Source organism: Lepidochelys olivacea, assembly GCF_965140295.1.
Source record: "Lepidochelys olivacea isolate rLepOli2 genome assembly, chromosome: 19".
NCBI lineage: Eukaryota > Metazoa > Chordata > Testudines > Cheloniidae > Lepidochelys > Lepidochelys olivacea.
This window is the reverse complement of record NC_140429.1, coordinates 13,203,072-13,222,900: the sequence shown is the minus strand read 5'-3', so window position 1 is coordinate 13,222,900 and position 19,829 is coordinate 13,203,072. Positions and strand designations below refer to the sequence as shown.

The following is a 19,829-nucleotide window of genomic DNA, read 5'->3' as shown; positions in this document are numbered from 1 at the left end:
CTGGCAGAGTCCTCGTAACCCCAACAAGGCTGGGCCCAGGATTCCTGGGGGGCCCGACCCCCAACCCTGCTGTGGTCACCTAGGACAGGGGCTAGGGTGTCCCCACTCCGGGGTACTCTCTCTGCACTGGGCACTTCTCTGACCCACTGACCATTACATACAAGTTAAAGCAAATGCAAGTTATTTAATCAACAATTAATTTTAAAAAGAATAAGGGAAAATGGGAAAGGTTGAAGGAAACACATCACCCCGCTCTGTGGCAGGGAACATCACAAACAGTGTCTCTGGAGTGTCCGGGCAGTTCACAGTTTGTTCCTTGTAAGTCCCAGGCCCCTTCTCCGGCCCTGGCTGTGCTGCAGGGATGCTGTGGGTTGGACACTTGCTCAGGTGGTGGCCACACGCTCTCAGGCTGTAAGTGGTAGGACCCTTCTGCCCAGTGTCGCCCCCGCCCTTTTGGGGTTACGATCCAAGCCTGGCCCGCAGAGCCTCTTGGCTGAGGCGTCTCCCTGTGCTGGGCCTGCTGCCCAGGGTCCCCCGCGGTCTCCCCAGCTGCTCACCGCACCCAGCTCCGGACGGCTCCAGCCCCAGCTACACCACTCGGTCTCTGCCCTGCTGCTGCTGCTCTGCCTCCAGCTCCCTGGGCTGCTTCTCTGGCCCCTCTGGCTCTGGGGCTGCAGCTCTGCTCCCAGGACAGGTCTGCTCTGCCGGCTGCTTCCGTGACTCTGCTCCCAGCACTGACCTGCTTCCTGGGCTGCCTCTTTGGCCCCTCGGGCTCTGGTTGCTGCAGCTCTGCTCCCAGGGCAAGTCTGCTCTCTTTGGGCTGTGCCTCTGGCTTTGGGGCTGCAGTTCTGCTCCCAGGACAGGGTCTGCTCTCTCTGGGCTGCTTTTCTGGTCCCTCAGGATTTGGCCCAGCTCTGCTCCCCGGCACAGCTCGGGCCCCTGCTTGCTCCTGAGCTCGGCCCCACTCTGTCTGACCCAGGCAAATCCAGCTCACATGGAGGACGGGTCCTCCCTGGCCTCCTGACTCCCTGATTAGCCTGCCCGCCCTGTCATTCAGGCTGAGCTGGAGCATTGTTCTCTCCCCATTGTTCCTGGGGGCTGTCAGTCTCAGGGTCGTGATTCCCCATCGACCCTTCCCCCTTTTTAGTACTGGGAGCTAGCAACTAAAACACCCCCACTGAATGTTAGTAAGGGGACAACAGTCCCCTTACACATGGGTTGGGTGGAGGAGTTTGGTGAATAGATAAGGTGGACAGGTTAAGTAGAGGAATCAGGTGATCAGGTAGATGAACTGGGCAGATGAATTGGTTGGATGGATGAAGTGGATGGATTAGATAGATGGGTTGCGTGGAAGGATTAGGTGGATGGTTTGGATAGCTGGGTTGGGTGATTGGTTGGGTAGATGGGCTAGATAGATGGTCAGTTTATTGGTTGCACAGATGGATCGGGTGGATGGGCTGGGTAGATGGGTCGGGTTATTGGTTGGGTAGATCGGTTGGGTGGATTGGATGGGCTGGATAGATGGGTTGGGTGATTGGTTGAGTAGATAGTTGGGTGGATGGGCTGGATAGATGGGTCTGGTTATTGGTTGGCTGGATAGATGGGTCGGGTGGAAGGGCTGGATAGGCAGGCTGAATGAGTTGCTAAGGCAGGGGTGGGCAAACTTTTTGGCCCAAGGGCCACATCAGGGTTGCAAAACTGTATGGAGGGCCGGGTAGGGAAGGCTGTGCCTCCCCATCCGCCCCCTCCCACTTCCTGCCCCCTGACTGCCCCCCTCAGAACCTCTGACCCATCCAACCTCCCTGCTCTTTGTCCCCTGACACCTCCTCCTGGGATCCCTGCCCCTAACCACCCCCCAGTACTCCACCCCCTATCCAACCCCCCCCTGCTCCTTGTCCTCTGACCGCCCCCTCCTGGGACCCCGTCCCTAAAGGCCCCCCAAGGACCCCACCCCCTATCCAACCTCCCCTGCTCCCTGTCCCCTGACTGCCCCAACCCTTATCCACACCCCAGTCCCCTGACCACCCCCTCCCCCAGAATCTCCACCCCATCCAACTGCCCCCAGCTCCCTGTCTTCTGACTTCCCCTGGGACTCCCTGCCCCTTATCCAACCCCCTCCACCCCCTTACCATGCCGATCAGAGCAGCAGGAGCTCGCAGCCCCGCTGCCCAGCTGGAGCCAGCCATGTCGCTGCACTGCACGGCAGGAGTTTGCAGCCCCGCGGCCCAGAACGCTGGTGGTGCGGCGAGCTGGGACTGCGGGGGAGGGGGGACAGAGGAGGAGGGGCCAGGGGCTAGCCTCCCCAGCTGGGAACTCAGGGGCCAGGGAGGATAGTCCCGCGGGCTGGATGTGGCCCGCGGGCCATAGTTTGCCCACCTCTGTGCTAAGGTATACGAGTCAGATGGAGGGTTTGGTCAAGGGATCAGAAATCTGCAGAAGGTTTTTCTGCAGCATTCGCCCACCTTTCCATCCCCTACTGTCCCTCACGTGGAGGCACTCCCTGCATTTTGGCTATTGGCAGCTCCCATCACTTCATTTGAACTTTCTGCTCTCGGTCTAAATCTCCCAGAAATTTTTTCTCTCCAGTCTCCCTAACCTGGACAGACACGGCGGCACTTCAGCCGTCCCCAACCTCCTCTGATGTAGCTCTCACACCACATGGAGCGTGTGAGGCAGGGCCAGGACGCTCCCTGCTGCCTTCTCCTGGTGATGCTGGGGGTGTAACCTCCACAATGCATCACTCTCTGGCACGGCCCCGGGGTGCCTTGCTTCTGCTCTCCGGAGGACTCCTCGCCGCGCTCTCCCTCCTCCCCCTTGCTTAGTGTGCTTTAAAAGGATGCTATCAAAGTTAGCAGGCCAACAAACTGCCTGGGATCACGGGCAGAGCCAGGATCACGGGCAGAGCCAGGTTACATGCACGTAAGGCTCCCTTCTTGCCCTTCCTGCGGGGTGCCCATCTCCCCCAGCGTTGCGTGACAGCAGTTCAGAGGAATGAGAAGAGCCCTGTTCCAGGAAGCACTGCACTATGCAGCTAATGGCGAATTTCGTCCCCTTCCCACGCTTGCACCAAGCGGGGTTCATAAGCCATGAGAAGGATGCGAATGTGGAGAGCGGGGGCGTCCCTGCACGAGGAGCCCATGGAGCAGCAATAAACACCAGACCGCCGCTTCTCACTCTCTCGGGGAGCGCTCGCCTCCAGACGCCTCTTCCAGCTGAATCAGTGTCAGGCCTGCGTGTGACACCCCCTCCCCCTCCCCACACAAACAGCCCACTCCAGTGCTGTCACCCAGGACGGTTTGCCTGCTGTGCATCTAATGAGGGTTTAACTCCTGCCTCTTATCGGGATGATTGCATTTTCATTGCACTTCTGTGGCTCCTGCCGCGCATTGGCAGGGGCAGAGGGTGCTGTACAAACACAGTTATAAGGACGAGGAGGATTATTAATAAACTGTTACGAAGCAGGCAGCCAAAGTGGAGGCAGGGGAATAGTGCCCCGCCCCTGGATGCAGTTATAAATCAGCCTGTAAATCGAGTCTCATTGAGAACACTACCTGAGAGTGCTGCTCACAGAATCCGAATACAGGACTAAGGCACAATGTGGGAATGAGGAGTGTCACAGCTGAGACTAATAACCCATCCTGGGCACTGCTAATCCCCAATCCTGGACATTGTTACTGTAGCCATCTCAGTTCCAGGAGCTGCAGTATCCATGCGGTCAGTACACCCCTCTCTGAGCCCGGGAGCTGCCCATCCTGTCCCAGGCAGTACACCCCTCTCTGAACCCGGGAGCTGCCAGGATCCAGGCCCAGGCAGTACACCCCTCTCTGAGCCCGGGAGCTGCCCAACCCCAATACTAGACAAGGATACATTCCCTGATCTTAGGAGCTACTCCAATCCCAGCTACTAACCCCTCCCCATTCAGACTCCAAGACTTGTCAATCCTCAATCCCACACACTAAACCTCTTCCCAATCCCAGCAGAGGCCACAAACCCGGCCGCCCTTGGACATCTCCCATCCTGAGCCCAGGTGCTGAGCCCTCACCTCGCCCCCAGTGCTCATGCAGGGTACCTCCTTTGCAGAGGCACCGCTGGTGGCTCAGCCGCAGGGAGAACAGAGTGGGTATGTTTTGTACTCAGTGCCCCGGGCCCCGGGTATTTATTCAGCAGAAAAAGAGGAAAGAAAGACAGGGTCTTAAGAAGAGAGGAAGGCCCCAGCATGGGCCAATGCTGACTGCTGCCTCCCCCTTCGCCTGCCTAACGACCATCCGGCTCACACTTCTCTCACCCGTCCAGAACCCTCCATTCCCACTACAATCCCCATATGCCTGGCTGGCTCACGACGACTGAACGATAGCCCCAGGACATACCATCTTCCTCAACAAATCGCATCTCCCTTGCTGACCTTGCCAACCCAGACCAAACAAAGGGTCTTTCCTCCCATGGGCCAGGCCCACACATCCCACCTGAGGGCTAAGCCCCTAGTCGCTGGCTGGATCTTAGCTTGTCTTTGCATTGTTCCACACCAAGTTATGAATCCCCCTGCTCCTTTTTTAATATGCTACGCTAGCCGCACGCACATGTGTGCCCATTTTTCAATTCCCATCGAGCCAGGATTTTAGCTTATTTTATTACATATTTTTCCCCTTCCTTGAATCCAACAGGGAGCAAAATATATTCATCGAGCACAAGGAATTTTTATTAAATGCACGAGGCCCCAAAGTTCAATCCCCCTGAAAGAACAAAGCATTAAGTTATTTGTTGAAATTCCAAAAGCCAAAGAGCGAAGCTGAAATATTTCCTCAATCAATTTCACTCACAAGAGTGGCTCCCCATCACTGCCAGCAACACAATTACCCCGGTTAATATCACTCCTGGACTATATCAATGCCAAACATGTCCAGGGTTTATACCAGCCAAGATCAATTGCAATATTCACAGCTTTAAAGGGATGCTGGTCAGATGGCCTGAAATCTGATATGCTTGATTTTTTTCCCCCCACAAGACCCACATATCACTCCTTATATGATTTTTATTCCAAACCAAATGTTTTAATATGTTGCTTCAGAGGTGAAGCTTGGGCTTCAGGTTAGGGCACTTGCATGGGAACCAGAAGACTTGCCACAGGCTTACTGCATGATCTTGGACAAGTCACTTAGGCGCTCGGTGCCTCAGCTCCCTGCCTGTGAAAAGGGGGTAATATACTTCCTTTCTGCCCTAGCTGATCTGTTCAGAGTAGACGCTCTTCACACAGGGTCTCCCACCCAGCACAATGGGGTCCTGATCTTGAGCAGGGCCTCCAAGTGCTACCATAATAATAATTTTATTTTAAAAAATAACCACTGCCAGAAGCAAGAGCAACCCTACAACAATAAGCCAGAATGCACATCCCTCATGATCAACCCTACAATAATAAACCAGAAATGCACAACCTAGCCTTCATGAGCAACTGCACAACCACAAAGCATTCTTCACAGCCCGGAATTCAAGAGCAACCCTACAATAACAAACCCAAACAAGTGTGTGGAGTCCCAACCTCAGTGCAACAAAGAAATGGAAAAGCCAACCTGCTGAGCACAAGTGACTGGGAGGTACAATGGGAGTCTTACCTTTGCGGGCGATCCGAATGCAGTTCAGCCTGGTCTCCTGCAGAGAGAGAAAAGATTGGGAGGCTCAGAATCCAGCAGGAACATGGAAACGAGTTCATCTTCAATTGTTCTGCTTTCAGCGGGGAAACTAGGACAAAACTTGGCCAGTCAGTTTGCTGAGCCTTTTCACAATGAAGCACTGGGACCCTTTTCACATGAACCACGGATATGCTGCTGGCTGATGCACCTGGCATACTCTGTACCAATGCTAATGGGTCTCCCTGATATGCCAAGATGTTCGGTGTTTAATTGTCGATCCATCAGCCTCCCCTACATTAGCCTCTCAGAGCCCAAGTGCAGGGAGTTCGACAATGCACTGGAGCCTCTAACCCATGCAGAAGGAAAGCCCTGAACTGAGCCCAAGGATGGGCTAGATGGGAGGGTCCCAGACAGACTAATCCACTCTGATTTTTGTGACCCAGCATCTGGGCTTCTGACCATCATTTGATGGGAAATGGGATGATCTGATGGTGACGCTGGTACCCAGCCTAGGCTGTGAAATCAACAGGGCAAAGAACAGCCCCTGGCTAGCCTTTATTGGGGAGTTCTTATAATAGGGCTGGGTGGAAATGTTATATTGCGTGGAAAGATGGGTTTTCAGCTAAACAAATTTTTTGGCAAAAAAGTGTCCCCTTCCCGTGGAAAACTTCAGATTTTTCACTGAAAAAACAAACGTTCCAAAACTGCAATATTATGGCCCCAAACCAAAATATTTCAATTGGAAATGCTGCTGTGGTGGCTCATGGGAGCTGTAGTTCACTTGCCTCATGTGTCCATTCCCTGCCATGGCCAGTGCTCCACAGCTGGACTGCGTCACCTGGGGTGCGCCACGGACAGGGACTCCCACGGCGGATGGCCTCCATCCACAGTGCATCATGAGAGATGTAGTCTGACCAGGGAGCCTGACCTATCGGTGAGAATGGAAGCACGAGGCACCGGAACTACAATTCCTATAAGACATGGCAGTGGTATTCCCCATCAAAATATTTTGGTTTTCTGCTGAAATATTTCAGTTTTCTACCACAATGTTTTCACATTCAAATTTGTGCAGAAAAATCTAAATTTTTTCTGGGGAAAAAACACCCATTTTCCAACCATCTGTACTTTACAGCTGCAAGGAGGTGTCTCTAGTCCCACTACAACCACATTCACAGTCATTGCTCAGCCATTCTCAGATGCCACCGTGCCCAGATGATATCAGATTAGATTACAGAGACACTGTAATCCTTCCTCCTAAACCCCTCGGTCCTTCTAGCCCGCTGATCCCCGTCATCACTTTTCTCTGAGCTCACTCCAGTTTGTCAAGCATTTTCTCCTGCAGTTGAACTTCGTGTTGGTGAAATGCTCTGGACTGAGAGCCCAGAAGGCTGATGGCCAGGTGCTCAGCGGGTTTACATGGGCACAGCTTCACTGATGTCAATGGAGTCACACCAGCTTTAACCAAACAACACGTACCGCATGGGGAGAGGAAAGGAAAGCTTCCCACATGCTGTCCTACTAATGTGCCACCACCCAGACAGGGAGGCCCCGCTTCTGAGAATGTGGGAGCAATTCAGACTCAGTGGCCCCTATGGTGCAGTGGCCAAGAAGAATCCCGCCTTGGATGCAGGATTTGCACCACGTCCAACAGGAGCTAGACTGAGACCACCATCTCCTTGCAGAGAGCCCGTGAAATGGTGACAACCATCAGTCCCTACCGAGCTGGGCTTGAGTGAACCAGAGAGGAGACTCGGCCTGTCTCAGCGCTAACAACAGCCCAACAAGTTGTGAAGGAATCCTCAGGAGGACAGATTTGCACAGCCGGCAGCTTCCCCACGAGGAAGGCGGCTGTCGGCCACCCTTGGCTCTTCTAGCCAGGAGAGCCGCATGCAGAGATGACTGGGGGGAGAGGCAGAGTGAGGGCAGCCAGCTTCAACAGTGCTACTGACCATGCTCAGTCCGTGTGAGCATGCTCAGTACAAGCCAAGCAACAAATCTAGTGGTGGGTGGGGGACACATGCTCCCCCCCATGCATCACCTCTAGCCACATGCATTAAGCCAGCTATCTGCCCACACAGAGCCAGCACTTCCTTTGAGAGACCCTGTCATGGCTACTACAGGTGCCGGCCTCTCGGTCTCTGATAGTTCATTCACCCCGCAGGTAGGATGGGAGTCGCGGGCACATGTGAAGAGGACCAAGACCCTCCAAGGAAGCTCCAATCACTCCTGCTGGCTTCTTGAAGAAAATTAGCTAAGAAGGGGAACAGAACCTCAGGTTTGTCAGATCTTATTTGCTTCTGCAGTGAAGCCTGGGCTCCCAAAGCATGGCCAAGCTTATGGCTCTTACAAGCTTGGAACAACCTGCCAGGGGAGCCACAGTGGCCACAAGTGAGGGGAGATGCTTGAGATTCAGAGTCCTGAGTAGGGAGTTCCTCTTCTTTGGAGCTGTCAGGAGCTACCACCAGAACAAGCATCACTGCTGCATTTCCCGCTGACATGCATGGGAAACTCCTGTGCTCCCAAACTCTGCCCTGCCCCATTCACCAGCCAGCCCCAGGGAGTCCCGATCATCTCCAGGGCTGGAAGGAGGAAGGATCTGCAGATGACATGATAGCTAGGCAGTATGGATGAGTGGACTGGGCTCTTTAATGGCAGTTCAGCCTCCCAACCCCTCCTCCCTGATAAGGATCACTCTCTGGACTGCTGTGCATACCAAGTTGCTGATCAGAGCTGTCCCGGTGAGGGGGACTGCTTTACACTGCCCTCCCAATGCCCTGTGAAAGCAGCATTATTATTCACATCCAAGTTTCGGTCCAAATTCGTGCCTCAGACGAGATCTCCAGGGAGCTCACGAACAACCACATTGTTACCTAAACAACATTGCCTCTAATGACAGAGCAGAGCCAGTCACTGCAAAAAAAAAAAAAAGCATTGGGTTCTCCCGCTGATACTCACCTTGATCTTTTCGGGAATGAGGTGCTACTCAGATTGAGTGAGAGAGGAAGAATTTGGCCTGACTTTTTTGTTGTTGTGAAGTACCTTAAATATAACCCTAAATAATCATTCATCTCATACAGGAAACACCATCTGGCCAACGTGATGATGCAGAGAAAGGTGGTGGAAACACGTTCTCATTTGAACGGAAGGCAGACTTTTTAAGAAGTTATCAAGCAAATTCTGGGATTTCTTACAATGTTGGGCGATTTAAAATAATGAATGTAACCACTTGCAAACGTCAACAACAAAAAATGCTGCTTTAGAACAGCTCTGAGGGACATCTTCTTTCTGTTGTTGTCCTGGGCTTGCCTGAGCTAGCAGAGCATTTCATGGAACTAGCTCACCCAGTCTTACAGCAAAGTCATACTCAACTCAGCTTGGCCCATCGGGGCCTTACACTCCACAAATTAAGCAAATAGTCTTCTGTTGACTCAGACAAAAAGGTGCAGCCAGCGTCAGGCCCGGCCAGGCCAGGATTCTTGGGTTAAGCCTTTCACCCCATGCCAGCTTTCTTCAGAATTGGCCCCTGGAAGAAGCAGCCACCCTTTTTATCCTGCCTGCTGGGCCCTGATTGGTTTCTGCCCGCTCCCAATCCGTCTAGCCGTTGGAGGACTGATACTCATTGGTTCTACCTACAGCTGATCCTGGGTGGCCTTTCTAGGCAGTTCCTGGAGGATTAAACTTGGTGCTGTTTTTCCTCCAAAGGACACTTTGTTTGGGTGGGGTGCGTCACAGTGGTGGTGGGGGGGGGGGCAGCAAACACCTGGTAGACCCCCGTCACAGTCGTTTTCCCCTTTATAAGTGACTTTATACGTGCAGTACAACAGGATCCATAGGTGATGCTATTCTGTGCCCCATAGGTTCTTACACCACCCTCAGCCCCATAACATCTCAGCCCCTCCCGCTTGCGCATTAAGTGACATGAGTAACATCTGTCCCGGGTGGATCATCCACTCTCCTCCTCTCCCCGGGGAGAAAGTGAGTGAGCATTGTAGTCCTTCAGGACAACAGGAGTTGTAAGTGAGGCTTTGTAGGCAAGATGGGAATGAAACAGGCAGTGCCTAAGCCATCGGTGCAGGACGCTGATGGAATTACACCTGCAGTGGCCTGAGCTTATTGGGTGTTATTGATATGACATTCCAGGGTGCAGTTTTCAAAGGTGCCAAGGGGACTTGGACACTCAGGCCTAGATCCTCAAAGGTATTTAGGCACCTAACTCTCATGGGGGTTCGGTGCTGACTCCAACTCCCCTAGGGAGCTTGAAAAATCTCAGTCCCAACCTCTGACCTGCCTGGATCCCAGTTCTGCTATCTGATGCTCACAGGCCAACCCATATAGAGTCTGCTTGGAGTCCCTCCTGCACGGATCAGATGGCAGGATCAGAGCCTTGGCCGGTTTGAATCCGAGTTCTCTTGCCCTAATGTGGCACTCCACTTCCCTCACTCGCTGGTGGTGGGGTGAGGCCATGCATATACCTACATAGGGACTGATCCTGGTTCCGGTGAAGCCAGTGGCAAAACTCTCATTAATCTCAATGGGAGCATGATCAAACACATTGAGAAAATGAAAAGGGAAATTACCCCCCTAACAAACAGGATCTCACCTGGGGATTGCTCAGACAACCAGGGTCTGACTGAGAGGCTGCTTCAGAGAAACAAATCCAACAAACCACCCCCCTTAGAGTTCTGTTCTGTCTGGATTTTGACCTGTAGGCCACCTTCCCGAAGGGTGGTGAGTGCAATACTTGGGAGCACACTGACCTGCACTGGGAGTGCAACACATTTACTTGCAACTCTCCCCGAACATAGAATCATAGAATATCAGGGTTGGAAGGGACCTCAGGAGGTCATCTAGTCCAACCCCCTGCTCAAAGCAGCAACAATCCCCAATTAAATCATCCCAGCCAGGGCTTTGTCAAGCCTGACCTTAAAAACTTCTAAGGAAGGAGATTCTACCACCTCCCTAGGTAATGCGTTCCAGTGTTTCACCACCCTCCTAGTGAAGAAGTTTTTCCTAATATCCAACCTAAACCTCCCCCACTGCAACTTGAGACCATTACTCCTTGTCCTGTCCTCTTCTACCACTGAGAATAGTCTAGAACCATCCTCTCTGGAACCACCTCTCAGGTAGTTGAAAGCAGCTATCAAATCCCCCCTCATTCTTCTCTTCTGCAGCCTAAACAATCCCAGTTCCCTCAGCCTCTCCTCATAAGTCATGTGTTCCAGACCCCTAATAATTTTTGTTGCCCTTCGCTGGACTCTCTCCAATTTATCCACATCCTTCTTGTAATGTGGGGCCCAAAACTGGACACAGTACTCCAGATGAGGCCTCACCGATGTCGAATAGAGGGGAACGATCACGTCCCTCAATCTGCTCGCTATGCCCCTAATTATACATCCCAAAATGCCATTGGCCTTCTTGGCAACAAGGGCACACTGCTGACTCATAGCCAGCTTCTCGTCCACTGTCACCCCTAGGTCCTTTTCCACAGAACTGCTGCCTAGCCATTCGGTCCCTAGTCTGTAGCTGTGCATTGGGTTCTTCTGTCCTAAGTGCAGGACCCTGCACTTATCCTTATTGAACCTCATCAGATTCCTTTTGGTCCAATCCTCCAATTTGTCTAGGTCCCTCTGTATCCTATCCCTCCCCTCCAGCATACCTACCACTCCTCCCAGTTTAGTATCATCCGCACATACAGACAAACAACTACAAATTGGTACAACCAACGAAAATGCCTCCCTTGCAATGAGGCGGTAACTGGGCACAAAGGCTGAAGATGCAGCTGCTGATACCCTTTGAAAATCTGGCGTGGGATGTCTCCCATTCCCCACGATTCCCATGCAAGCCACCTGCTCTGAGTCCTGCCCTAATCACTTGAGCGGAGGTGCCAGCATTCGTGGCAGGTCCCACTCAGGAATGCCCTGGCACCAATCCCAACCACGGAGGCAGCCAGGCAGCTACTCACCCCTTTCAGGTTGCTCATGGCCTGGAAGTAGATGAGATAAGCCTTCTTGGGCTCCAGCGGGGGGTTCCAGTACCCGCTGTATGTCTGGTTGTCCCCGACGGTGAAGGGCTTGGCTTCAAGGAGGCTGTTGGGAGGCAGCTCAGCCCCAAAGTAGTGCACGGAGCCCCGGGACACGGCATCATCAAAGGTCAGTGGCACCGGGAAGCAGTCCTGGCCCCCCAGCTCCCGCTTCATCTTCTTGGGCCGGTCTTCCTCCACGATTACCTGGTAGGTGCTGGACACGTGAGGCGGGGAGGGGAAGGCAGAGACAAGAAAGGACGTGAGCCCAGAAGGAGTTTGGCTTTAAAATGAAGAACTGCCTCTCCCCTGTCTCATGGCAGTCCGAGGACCACACTCACACTCACACTCACAGCCCCCTGCAGCATCACGGGTGGTGGGAGAAAGGCAGCTTGTGGCTACAATGCACCCTGGGGACATGCTCAGCCTGTAACTGCAGACTGGGGACCAAGCTGGTCAGCTGCAGCATGTGTGTGCGAGTGGATTTGATTAAGGAGCTCTTCCTATGCACCGAGCAGAGAAGGCGGAAGCACAACCAACCATTATTTCTGTATCCATTCAAAAGAAGAGACTTATTGGATGTATTTAAAATGAATGTTCATTTATGCAAATTAGTTGTGGCCACAGGGCACCTGGCATGTTGGCATTGAGCCTCCTAGCAAAGCTAGGCCTGAGGACCCTGCCCTACTTCCTTGTAACTGACTGGCAGCGTTTGCTTGAAACTCCCCACTACTCTATTGGCAGGTGCTGATCCTGCTGGCAAAGGGTTAAATGGGTTCTGCTGACTCATTGAGGCAGGAGACTTGCCACCTCATCTGGATGTAAGATAGGTGCTGAGGGGAGGAGCTCTAAGAACAGGATTATGCTGATCTTTCTGTTATTTTACTCATTTCTTTGTTAATAAAACCAAGATCATAAACCCCAGGAAGAGGGTGAATTTGGAGTCTACGTACTGTGTGGATCATGTTTCAGAACAGCTTGGGAAAGGCACCTGGTTGCCCGCACTGTCCTAAAAAAGCCACATTCCCATGTGAAAAATCCGGGGAAGGAATCTTTCCAACTTGAGAAAACATCTTGTGTGCAGAACAACCTCCCACCTGCTAAGTGCCTTTAAATCAGGCTCCCTCCCCTACAGGAAGGAATGCACTCTGGATATAATTAAAGGTGCCATCTCAGATGATGTTTATTGCGTTCAATATCCCTGTATTACTCAGCCCAGGTCACTAACAGCAGCGAGATGAGCTTTTGAGTGACTGCAGTCTTCAGTGGGCAGATCTCTTGCACTCAGACATGTACAGCCCCCAGATCTATTAAAACCACCTCTTTAATAACTCCTGATCAGATCCAATCTTTTCCCTCCTGAGTGTGTGTTGTTGGGTACAGCTGTAGGCAGAGGCAGATTAGGAGTTTGTGGGGCCCTGGGCCAGAGCAAGGGGGTGCCCCTCACCACCCCTTCCGCCTGCAGTACCCCCCAAACCCCGGCCCAGCATTCCTGCCAGGAGCTGGGTCAGGGCAAGGGGCTCCTGCTGGGGAGCATGGTCGGGGCATGCCACTCTGCCCGTCACTCCTGCTAGGGAGCGGGGGAAGACCCCGCAGTCCGACCCTGCTCCCCAACCCCACAACCCAGCAGGAGTGCTGGGCAGGCGGAGCGGGGTGGGACGCAGAGGGATCCATTTTTCCGGGGATCCGCGACTGCCTGCAGATCCTGGGCACAGGCCCAGGTCCCACTGGCCCAGTGGCTAATCCGCCACCAGCCAGCGTGAGGCCATGGGATTCAATGGGTGGGTGGGGCCTCGGTTATAGGTTTCCCTTGATCACTGCCTCGGAGGAATTCAGCACGGATGGCACAGAGCTGGAAGATGAGTACTTGTGGCATCTTAGACACTAACAAATTTATCTGAGCATAAGCTTTCGTGGGCTACAGCTCACTTCATCGGATGCAGAGAATGGAACATAGAGTAAGCAGATATATATAGACTGTGGCAAAATACCTTGTTCGCCTCAGTAGGCTCAGTCCTTTTTAGCCTTGGAGACTCAGGTTTGGGGCAAGGCGAATCCTTATAGGTGGCACAGGGTCCTGCTACTCCTCTCCTCAGTCAGTCCCTTGTGCTTGTTTTCCTTCCCTTCTGGAGAGCGAGTGCAGCCTCTCTACTGGGAAGGTTTGGTGTCTTGCTGCAAACAGCCTACTGGCAGCTTCCCTGCTCCTCTCACTCCCTCACTCCCCCTTTTGTAGCTGTTTCTCCTGGATTTACCACATTTTCCCCGCCCCCGCTCAACACTACGGGGTTGGGCTACTTGGGTCGGCAAACAGTGCACTCTCGACAGGCCATCCGCATTGCCATGTTGGATTCCAGACCTGTGTTGTACTCTGAAGTGGAAGGGTTGAAGCGACAGGAACCATCTCGTTACTCTGGCATTTTTGTCTTTGTTTTGGTGCATCCACTGCAGAGGGGCATGGTCTGTGACAAGGGTAAACCTCCGTCCCAGTAGATAGTAGCGGAGGCTTTCTACGGCCCATTTTACCTCCAGGCATTCTTTTTCGACAATGGCATATTTCCGTTCCCTAGGCAGGAGCTTCCTACTGAGGAAGAGGATGGGGTGTTTGTCGTCCCCGATCATTTGTGAAAGTACTGCCCCCAACCCTACATCAGAGGCATCGGTTTGTAGGATAAACTCCTTCCCCCAATCTGGGGCCACAAATATGGGGTCAATGCAGAGGGCCATCCGTAGATCTGAAAAAGCATCTTCAGCCGCAGTTGTCCATCTTACTATGTCTGGGCCCCGAGCTTTCGTTAGGTCCGTTAATGGGCATGCCCTGGTGGCAAAGTGGGGAATGAACCGTCTATAGTACCCCACTTGTCCCAGGAATGCCCTGACCTGTTTTTTTTCGCAGTGGTCGGGGCCACTTCTGTACAGCTTCTAACTTGTTGTGTTGGAGCCTCCCCATGCCCCTCCCCACTATATACCCGAGGCATTTGGCTTCAGCTAGCTTGAGCGAGCACTTTGAGGGGTTTGCCGTCAGCCCGCCTTCCTCAGGGTATCCAGCACTGCCTCCACCTTCGCCAAGCATGTCTCCCAGTCGGGGCTATATGTGATAACGTCTTTGAGATAGGCTGCCGCGTACTTGCCATGTGGTCGCAACAGTTTGTCCATGAGCCTTTGGAAAGTAGCGGGAGCCTCATGCAACCCATACGGCAGGACGGTGTACTGATATAGTCTCTCTGGAGTTGCAAAGGCCGTCTTCTCTTTATCGGCCTTGGCCAGGGGGATCTGCCAATAGCCCTTGGTCAGGTCAAGGGTAGACATAAACCATGCTTTTCCCAATCTGTCAATTAGCTCATCTACCTGGGGTATAGGGTACGCATCAAACTGGGACACCTCATTCAGCTTTCGGAAGTCGTTGCAGAACCTCACGCTGCGATCCGGCTTAGGCACTAAAACCTCTGGGCTTGACCATTGGCTCTGAGATTCTTCAATGACTCCTAAGGCCGACATTTTCCTGATCTCTGTCCTGATCTCCTCTCTTTTGGTCTCCGGGATCCGGTATGGTTTGATGTTCACCTTCACTCCAGGCCCTGTGAGGATGTGATGGTGAACCTCAGTCGTCCTGCCTGGCTTTTCTGAGAACACATCCTGGTTGCGTTTAATCAGGCTGATCACTTCAGATCGTTGCTCCGGAGTCAACTCCGGGGATATTCCCACTCGGTCGGGCTGGTCGCTTTTAGGGGATGGTGCCCCTAGCGCAACCACATGCGCGTCTCTATCCTGCCATGGCTTCAGCAGGTTTATACGGTAGGCCTGCTCCAGCTTCCGGCGACCCGGCTGTTGGACCTTATAGTCGACTTCTCCTGTGGCTTCTATTATCTCATATGGCCCCTGCCACCTGGCCAGGAGCTTGCTCTCTGCCGTGGGTATGAGCACCATTACCCGGTCTCCCACTTGGTACTTCTGGGTCGTTGCTTGGCAATTGTAATATGTCCGATGGGCCCCTTGGGCCTTCTCCAGATGTTCGCACACAAGGGGGGCGACTTGGGTTATCCTGTCTTTCATTTGCAATACATGTTCAACAATGTTTCTCCCAGTGTTCGGCTGTTCTTTCCAGCCCTCTTTGGCCATGTCCAATATGCCCCTGGGGTGGCGACCATACAACAGCTCGAATGGGGAGAATCCAGTGGAAGCTTGGGAAACCTCCCATACAGCAAACATCAAGTAAGGCAGCAGGGTGTCCCACTCTTTCCTATCATGACTAACCACTTTCCGTAGCATGTTCTTCAATATTCTATTGAAGCGTTCGACAAGACAATCGGTCTGGAGGTGATAGACTGACGTCCTGAGGGTCCGTATATGGAGCATTGTACATAGTTCCTTCATTAACTTAGACACAAAGGGGGTCCCTTGGTCCATCAGGATCTCTTTAGGTATCCCTACTCTGGAAAAAATCCGGACTAATTCTTTGGCTATGGTCTTGGACATAGCGTTCTGTAGGGGTACGGCCTCGGGATATCTAGTACTACCAGAATGTACTGATGACCCCGGGATGACTTCTCCAGTGGCCCTACTAGGTCCATAGCTATTCGCTCAAATGGGATTTCAATAATTGGTAGAGGTACCAAAGGGGCCCTTGGGTGTGGTCGGGGCCCATGTAACTGACATTCTGGACAGGAGGTACAATATCACCAGACCACCGCATAAATGCTGGGCCAAAAAAACCTCTGCAGAATCCGATCAAGGGTCTTATCTATCCTTAGATGGCCCCCAAACAGATGGCTGTGGGCCAGATACATCACGCCCCTCTGATGCTTCTGTGGGACCAAGAGTTGTTCTACGACTTGCTCTTGGACCCGGACTACTCTGTATAGCAGATCACCCTTAATCACATAATATGGCCCTGGGCCCTTGACTCTCCCTTCCACGGGGACCACATTTGCCTCGACTACTTCTTTACTAATATTGCTGTATATTGGATCATTGGCCTGATCCTGACCAAAATTCCCAAGTGAGGTCCCCATTTGTCCAAACTCAGGGGGATCTACCTCTGTCTCCCCCTCAGGGAAAACCCCCGGAGAACTAGGTCTGGCTATTGGGTCGTTGATCTCCTGCCCCGCCCCACTGTCCATTGAGCCACCTCTTTCCCCTACAAGCATAGATTTCTGGTACTGAGTCAAGATCCTCGTTCCCCTTCTTTTATCCGCCCTCTGTTCCCTCCGAGTCTGCCGGGGCTTTCTCGGTGGGGAGAACAAATCCTGGCCAAATTTGTGGAAGAACCGGGGGGGAGGGGTTATCTATCTGGGCCACCCCCTGGGTCCCGGGTTCATTATTTTCTTCCACCTTCTCCCCAGGAAGTAGGCGATCAAATCCCAGGAAGTCTCATCTGATAAGGACTGGGTAGGGGATTTTCAGAACTTAGTGGGGTTTCCGAGAACTTCTATTTTTTGGGGATGGTCGGGTAGTAACTGACATCCCCATGCACACAGGATATTCCTGAGTGTTTGGCCCAGGATAGTTGGTCCTGCCCGACCAGCTTTCCCGAGACCAGCGTGATTGCACTTTCCGAGTGTACTAATGCGGTGGTCTCTATACCATTCATCTTAACGGGTCTAGTGTATCTATGAGGGATCATCGCAACCCCTACTAGACTTATTAGATCACATGGTCCCCCTATATCTCCAAGTTTGGATTGCATGGGCTCTTCTAAATTTGGGCATTGGGCAGCGATATGCCCCAATTCGCCACATGCATAACATTGGTACCCTGCTCGGGGAAGCCCCCGATTTTTTGGGTTACTGGGCTTTCTCCCCCAAGCCTTTCTCCCCCAGTCCTCAAGTCTCTCCGGGACGTCTGACCGCTCTTTGGCCTCCTTCCTCCCCTCCATAGTCCAGCCTGGTGCTAGGGCAAACCGGGGCCTCAGTGCAAAGACTTGTCTCCAATTCTGGCGCCTTCCTTCCCCTGTGGTCCGTGAAAGTTCTTGGGCTGCTAGGTGTCTCTCTACGAGGGCAACTAGTTCATCATAGGAGGAGGGATCATTTTGGTGGACCCACCCCCGTATGTCCGGCAGCAACCTGCTCATGTACCTGTCCAACACGAGGATTTCCACTATCTTCTCTGGCCCATGGGACTCGGGACAGAGCCATTTCCCGGCGAGGTGGATTAAACCAAATAGCTGGGACCTCGGCAGTTTGCTGTCCCAGTATTTCCACTCGTGGAAGCGCTGGGCCTGTATGGCTGGCGTCACACCTGACCTTGCCAGGATTTCCGCCTTCAGCTGGGGGTAATCCATAGCTGTCTCTGTGGTCATGTCGAAATAGGCCTTCTGGGGCTCTCCACACAGAAAGGGAGCCAGGATACCTGCCAACTGGTCTTGGGACCAGGCCTCCTGCAGTGCCATCCTCTCGAAGGCAAGGAGATATGCCTCTATATCGTTATCCGTAGTCATCTTCTGAAAATAGTTGCTTGCCCGCAGCGGCCAGATCCCCTGGGGCCCGTGCATCAGCCCGTGGTCAGGGCTTTTAACTGGTTCACTACTTCATTCAGGGAGGCTCGATCTTGGGCCGCCTGGTTCATCAGTGATTGTTTCGTCTCCTGTTGGATGCATACTGACTCTTGCTGGGCAGCCATCTGCACCCTGGTAGCCTCTTGTAGGCCGCAGTGGCCTGTACCAACGCCTTCATTACATCCTCCATTTTTATTTATTTAGTTTTAATTTTTTTGTGATTTACCCTGCCCTGAGATGGCTTGCCACAGAGCCTTGCTCACTCACCACATCCCACCCCTGACACCATGTGTGGCAAAATACCTTGCTCGCCTCAGTAGGCTCAGTCCTTTTTAGCCTTGGAGACTCAGGTTTGGGGCAAGGCGAATCCTTATAGGTGGCACAGGGTCCTGCTACTCCTCTCCTCAGTCAGTTCCTTGTGCTTGTTTTTCTTCCCTTCTGGGGAGCGAGTGCAGCCTCCCTACTGGGAAGGTTTGATGTCTTGCTGCAAACAGCCTATTGGCAGCTTCCCTGTTCCTCTCACTCCCTCACTCTCCCTTTTGTAGCTGTTTCTCCTGGGTTTACCACAATACATACAGAGAACATGAAAAGGTGAAGTAAGAGGTTAATTAATTAAGATGAGCAATGCCCCACCCCCATGCCAGATTGGGCTTCAACAGGCCAGAGCGGCTGCGCAAGGTGGCAGCCAATCAGGGAGGGCCTGTTAGAGAGCCAATCTGGGCCAGTATTACAGCCAGCCAATCAGGGCTAGGCTACGCCCTATATAAAGGCTGCCTAGGAAGGGCGCAGGCAGTTTCTCCCAGGCCTTTGGAGGGTGAAGGTCTGTCTCCTGCGTGAGGAGACTAGCGGCAGGGCAGGGCAGGGCAGGGCAGGGCAGGGCAGGGCAGAAGGGAACTCCTGCCCGGTACCTGCTGGGCTGCAGGCCCTGAGAAAAAGGGCCCAGCTGGTGCAAAGGGGCCAAAGGGGAAACGGCCCAGGCAGAGAGACAGACAAAGGGAGAGAAGGAGCGCAAGCAGGAAGGCCTCCGCCAAAGAACCCAGAGTAGAGGGTGGGCCTGGGTCCCCCTGCTTCCCCCTTGCATTTCCACCCAGCTGTTTGGAGTGGCCATCATGGACTGCACCAGACCCCTGCCAAAAGGGATTAGACTTTGGGGTGTGGCTGGGGCGAAGAGAAGCACTGCTGATAACACCAAACCCCCTGGAAGGGGGTGAAACTGGAGCAACGGGCACTGCTGGAAGGCAGTGTCCTGAACAGGACGCCGCGAGTGGGAGCAACGTGGGTCGAGATGCCAATCTAGGGCGAGAGATGGATGGGACACTACCGGCAGAGGGCGCGCCACATGAACTGAGCTAATTCCCAGAGTTAACAGCAGGAGGCACTGCAGCGGTGAGTCCCAACCCCATCACAGAGCTATTATCAGCAGGAGAAAAAAACTTTTGTAGTGATAATCAAGATGGCCCATTTAGACAGTTGACAAGAAGTTGACAGTTGACAGTTGTTGAGGATACTTAACAATGGGAAATAGATTCAATATGTGTAATGACCCAGCCACTACCAGTCTCTATTCAAACCCAAGTTAATGGTATCTATTTTGCATACTAATTCAAGCTCAGCAGTTTCTCCTTGGAGTCTGTTTTTGAAGCTTTTCTGTTGCAAAATTGCCACCTTTAAATCTGTTAGTGAGTGACCAGAGAAA

General features: G+C 52.9%; 1 protein-coding gene across 8 annotated transcripts in view; it reads right to left on the bottom strand.

The window, feature by feature from the left end:
• PTPRU (protein tyrosine phosphatase receptor type U) overlaps nt 1–19,829 on the bottom strand; it is a 324,255-nt gene that overhangs the window by 85,836 nt on the left and 218,590 nt on the right. For all 8 annotated transcript variants that reach the window (XM_084652205.1, XM_084652207.1, XM_084652208.1 and 5 more), the window contains exons 12-13: nt 11,587–11,860; nt 5,607–5,643 (exon numbers count right to left, since the gene is read on the bottom strand). In XM_084652205.1, the coding sequence (XP_084508331.1) occupies nt 5,607–5,643; nt 11,587–11,860 (311 nt within the window). The remainder of the gene's footprint in view (nt 1–5,606; nt 5,644–11,586; nt 11,861–19,829) is intronic.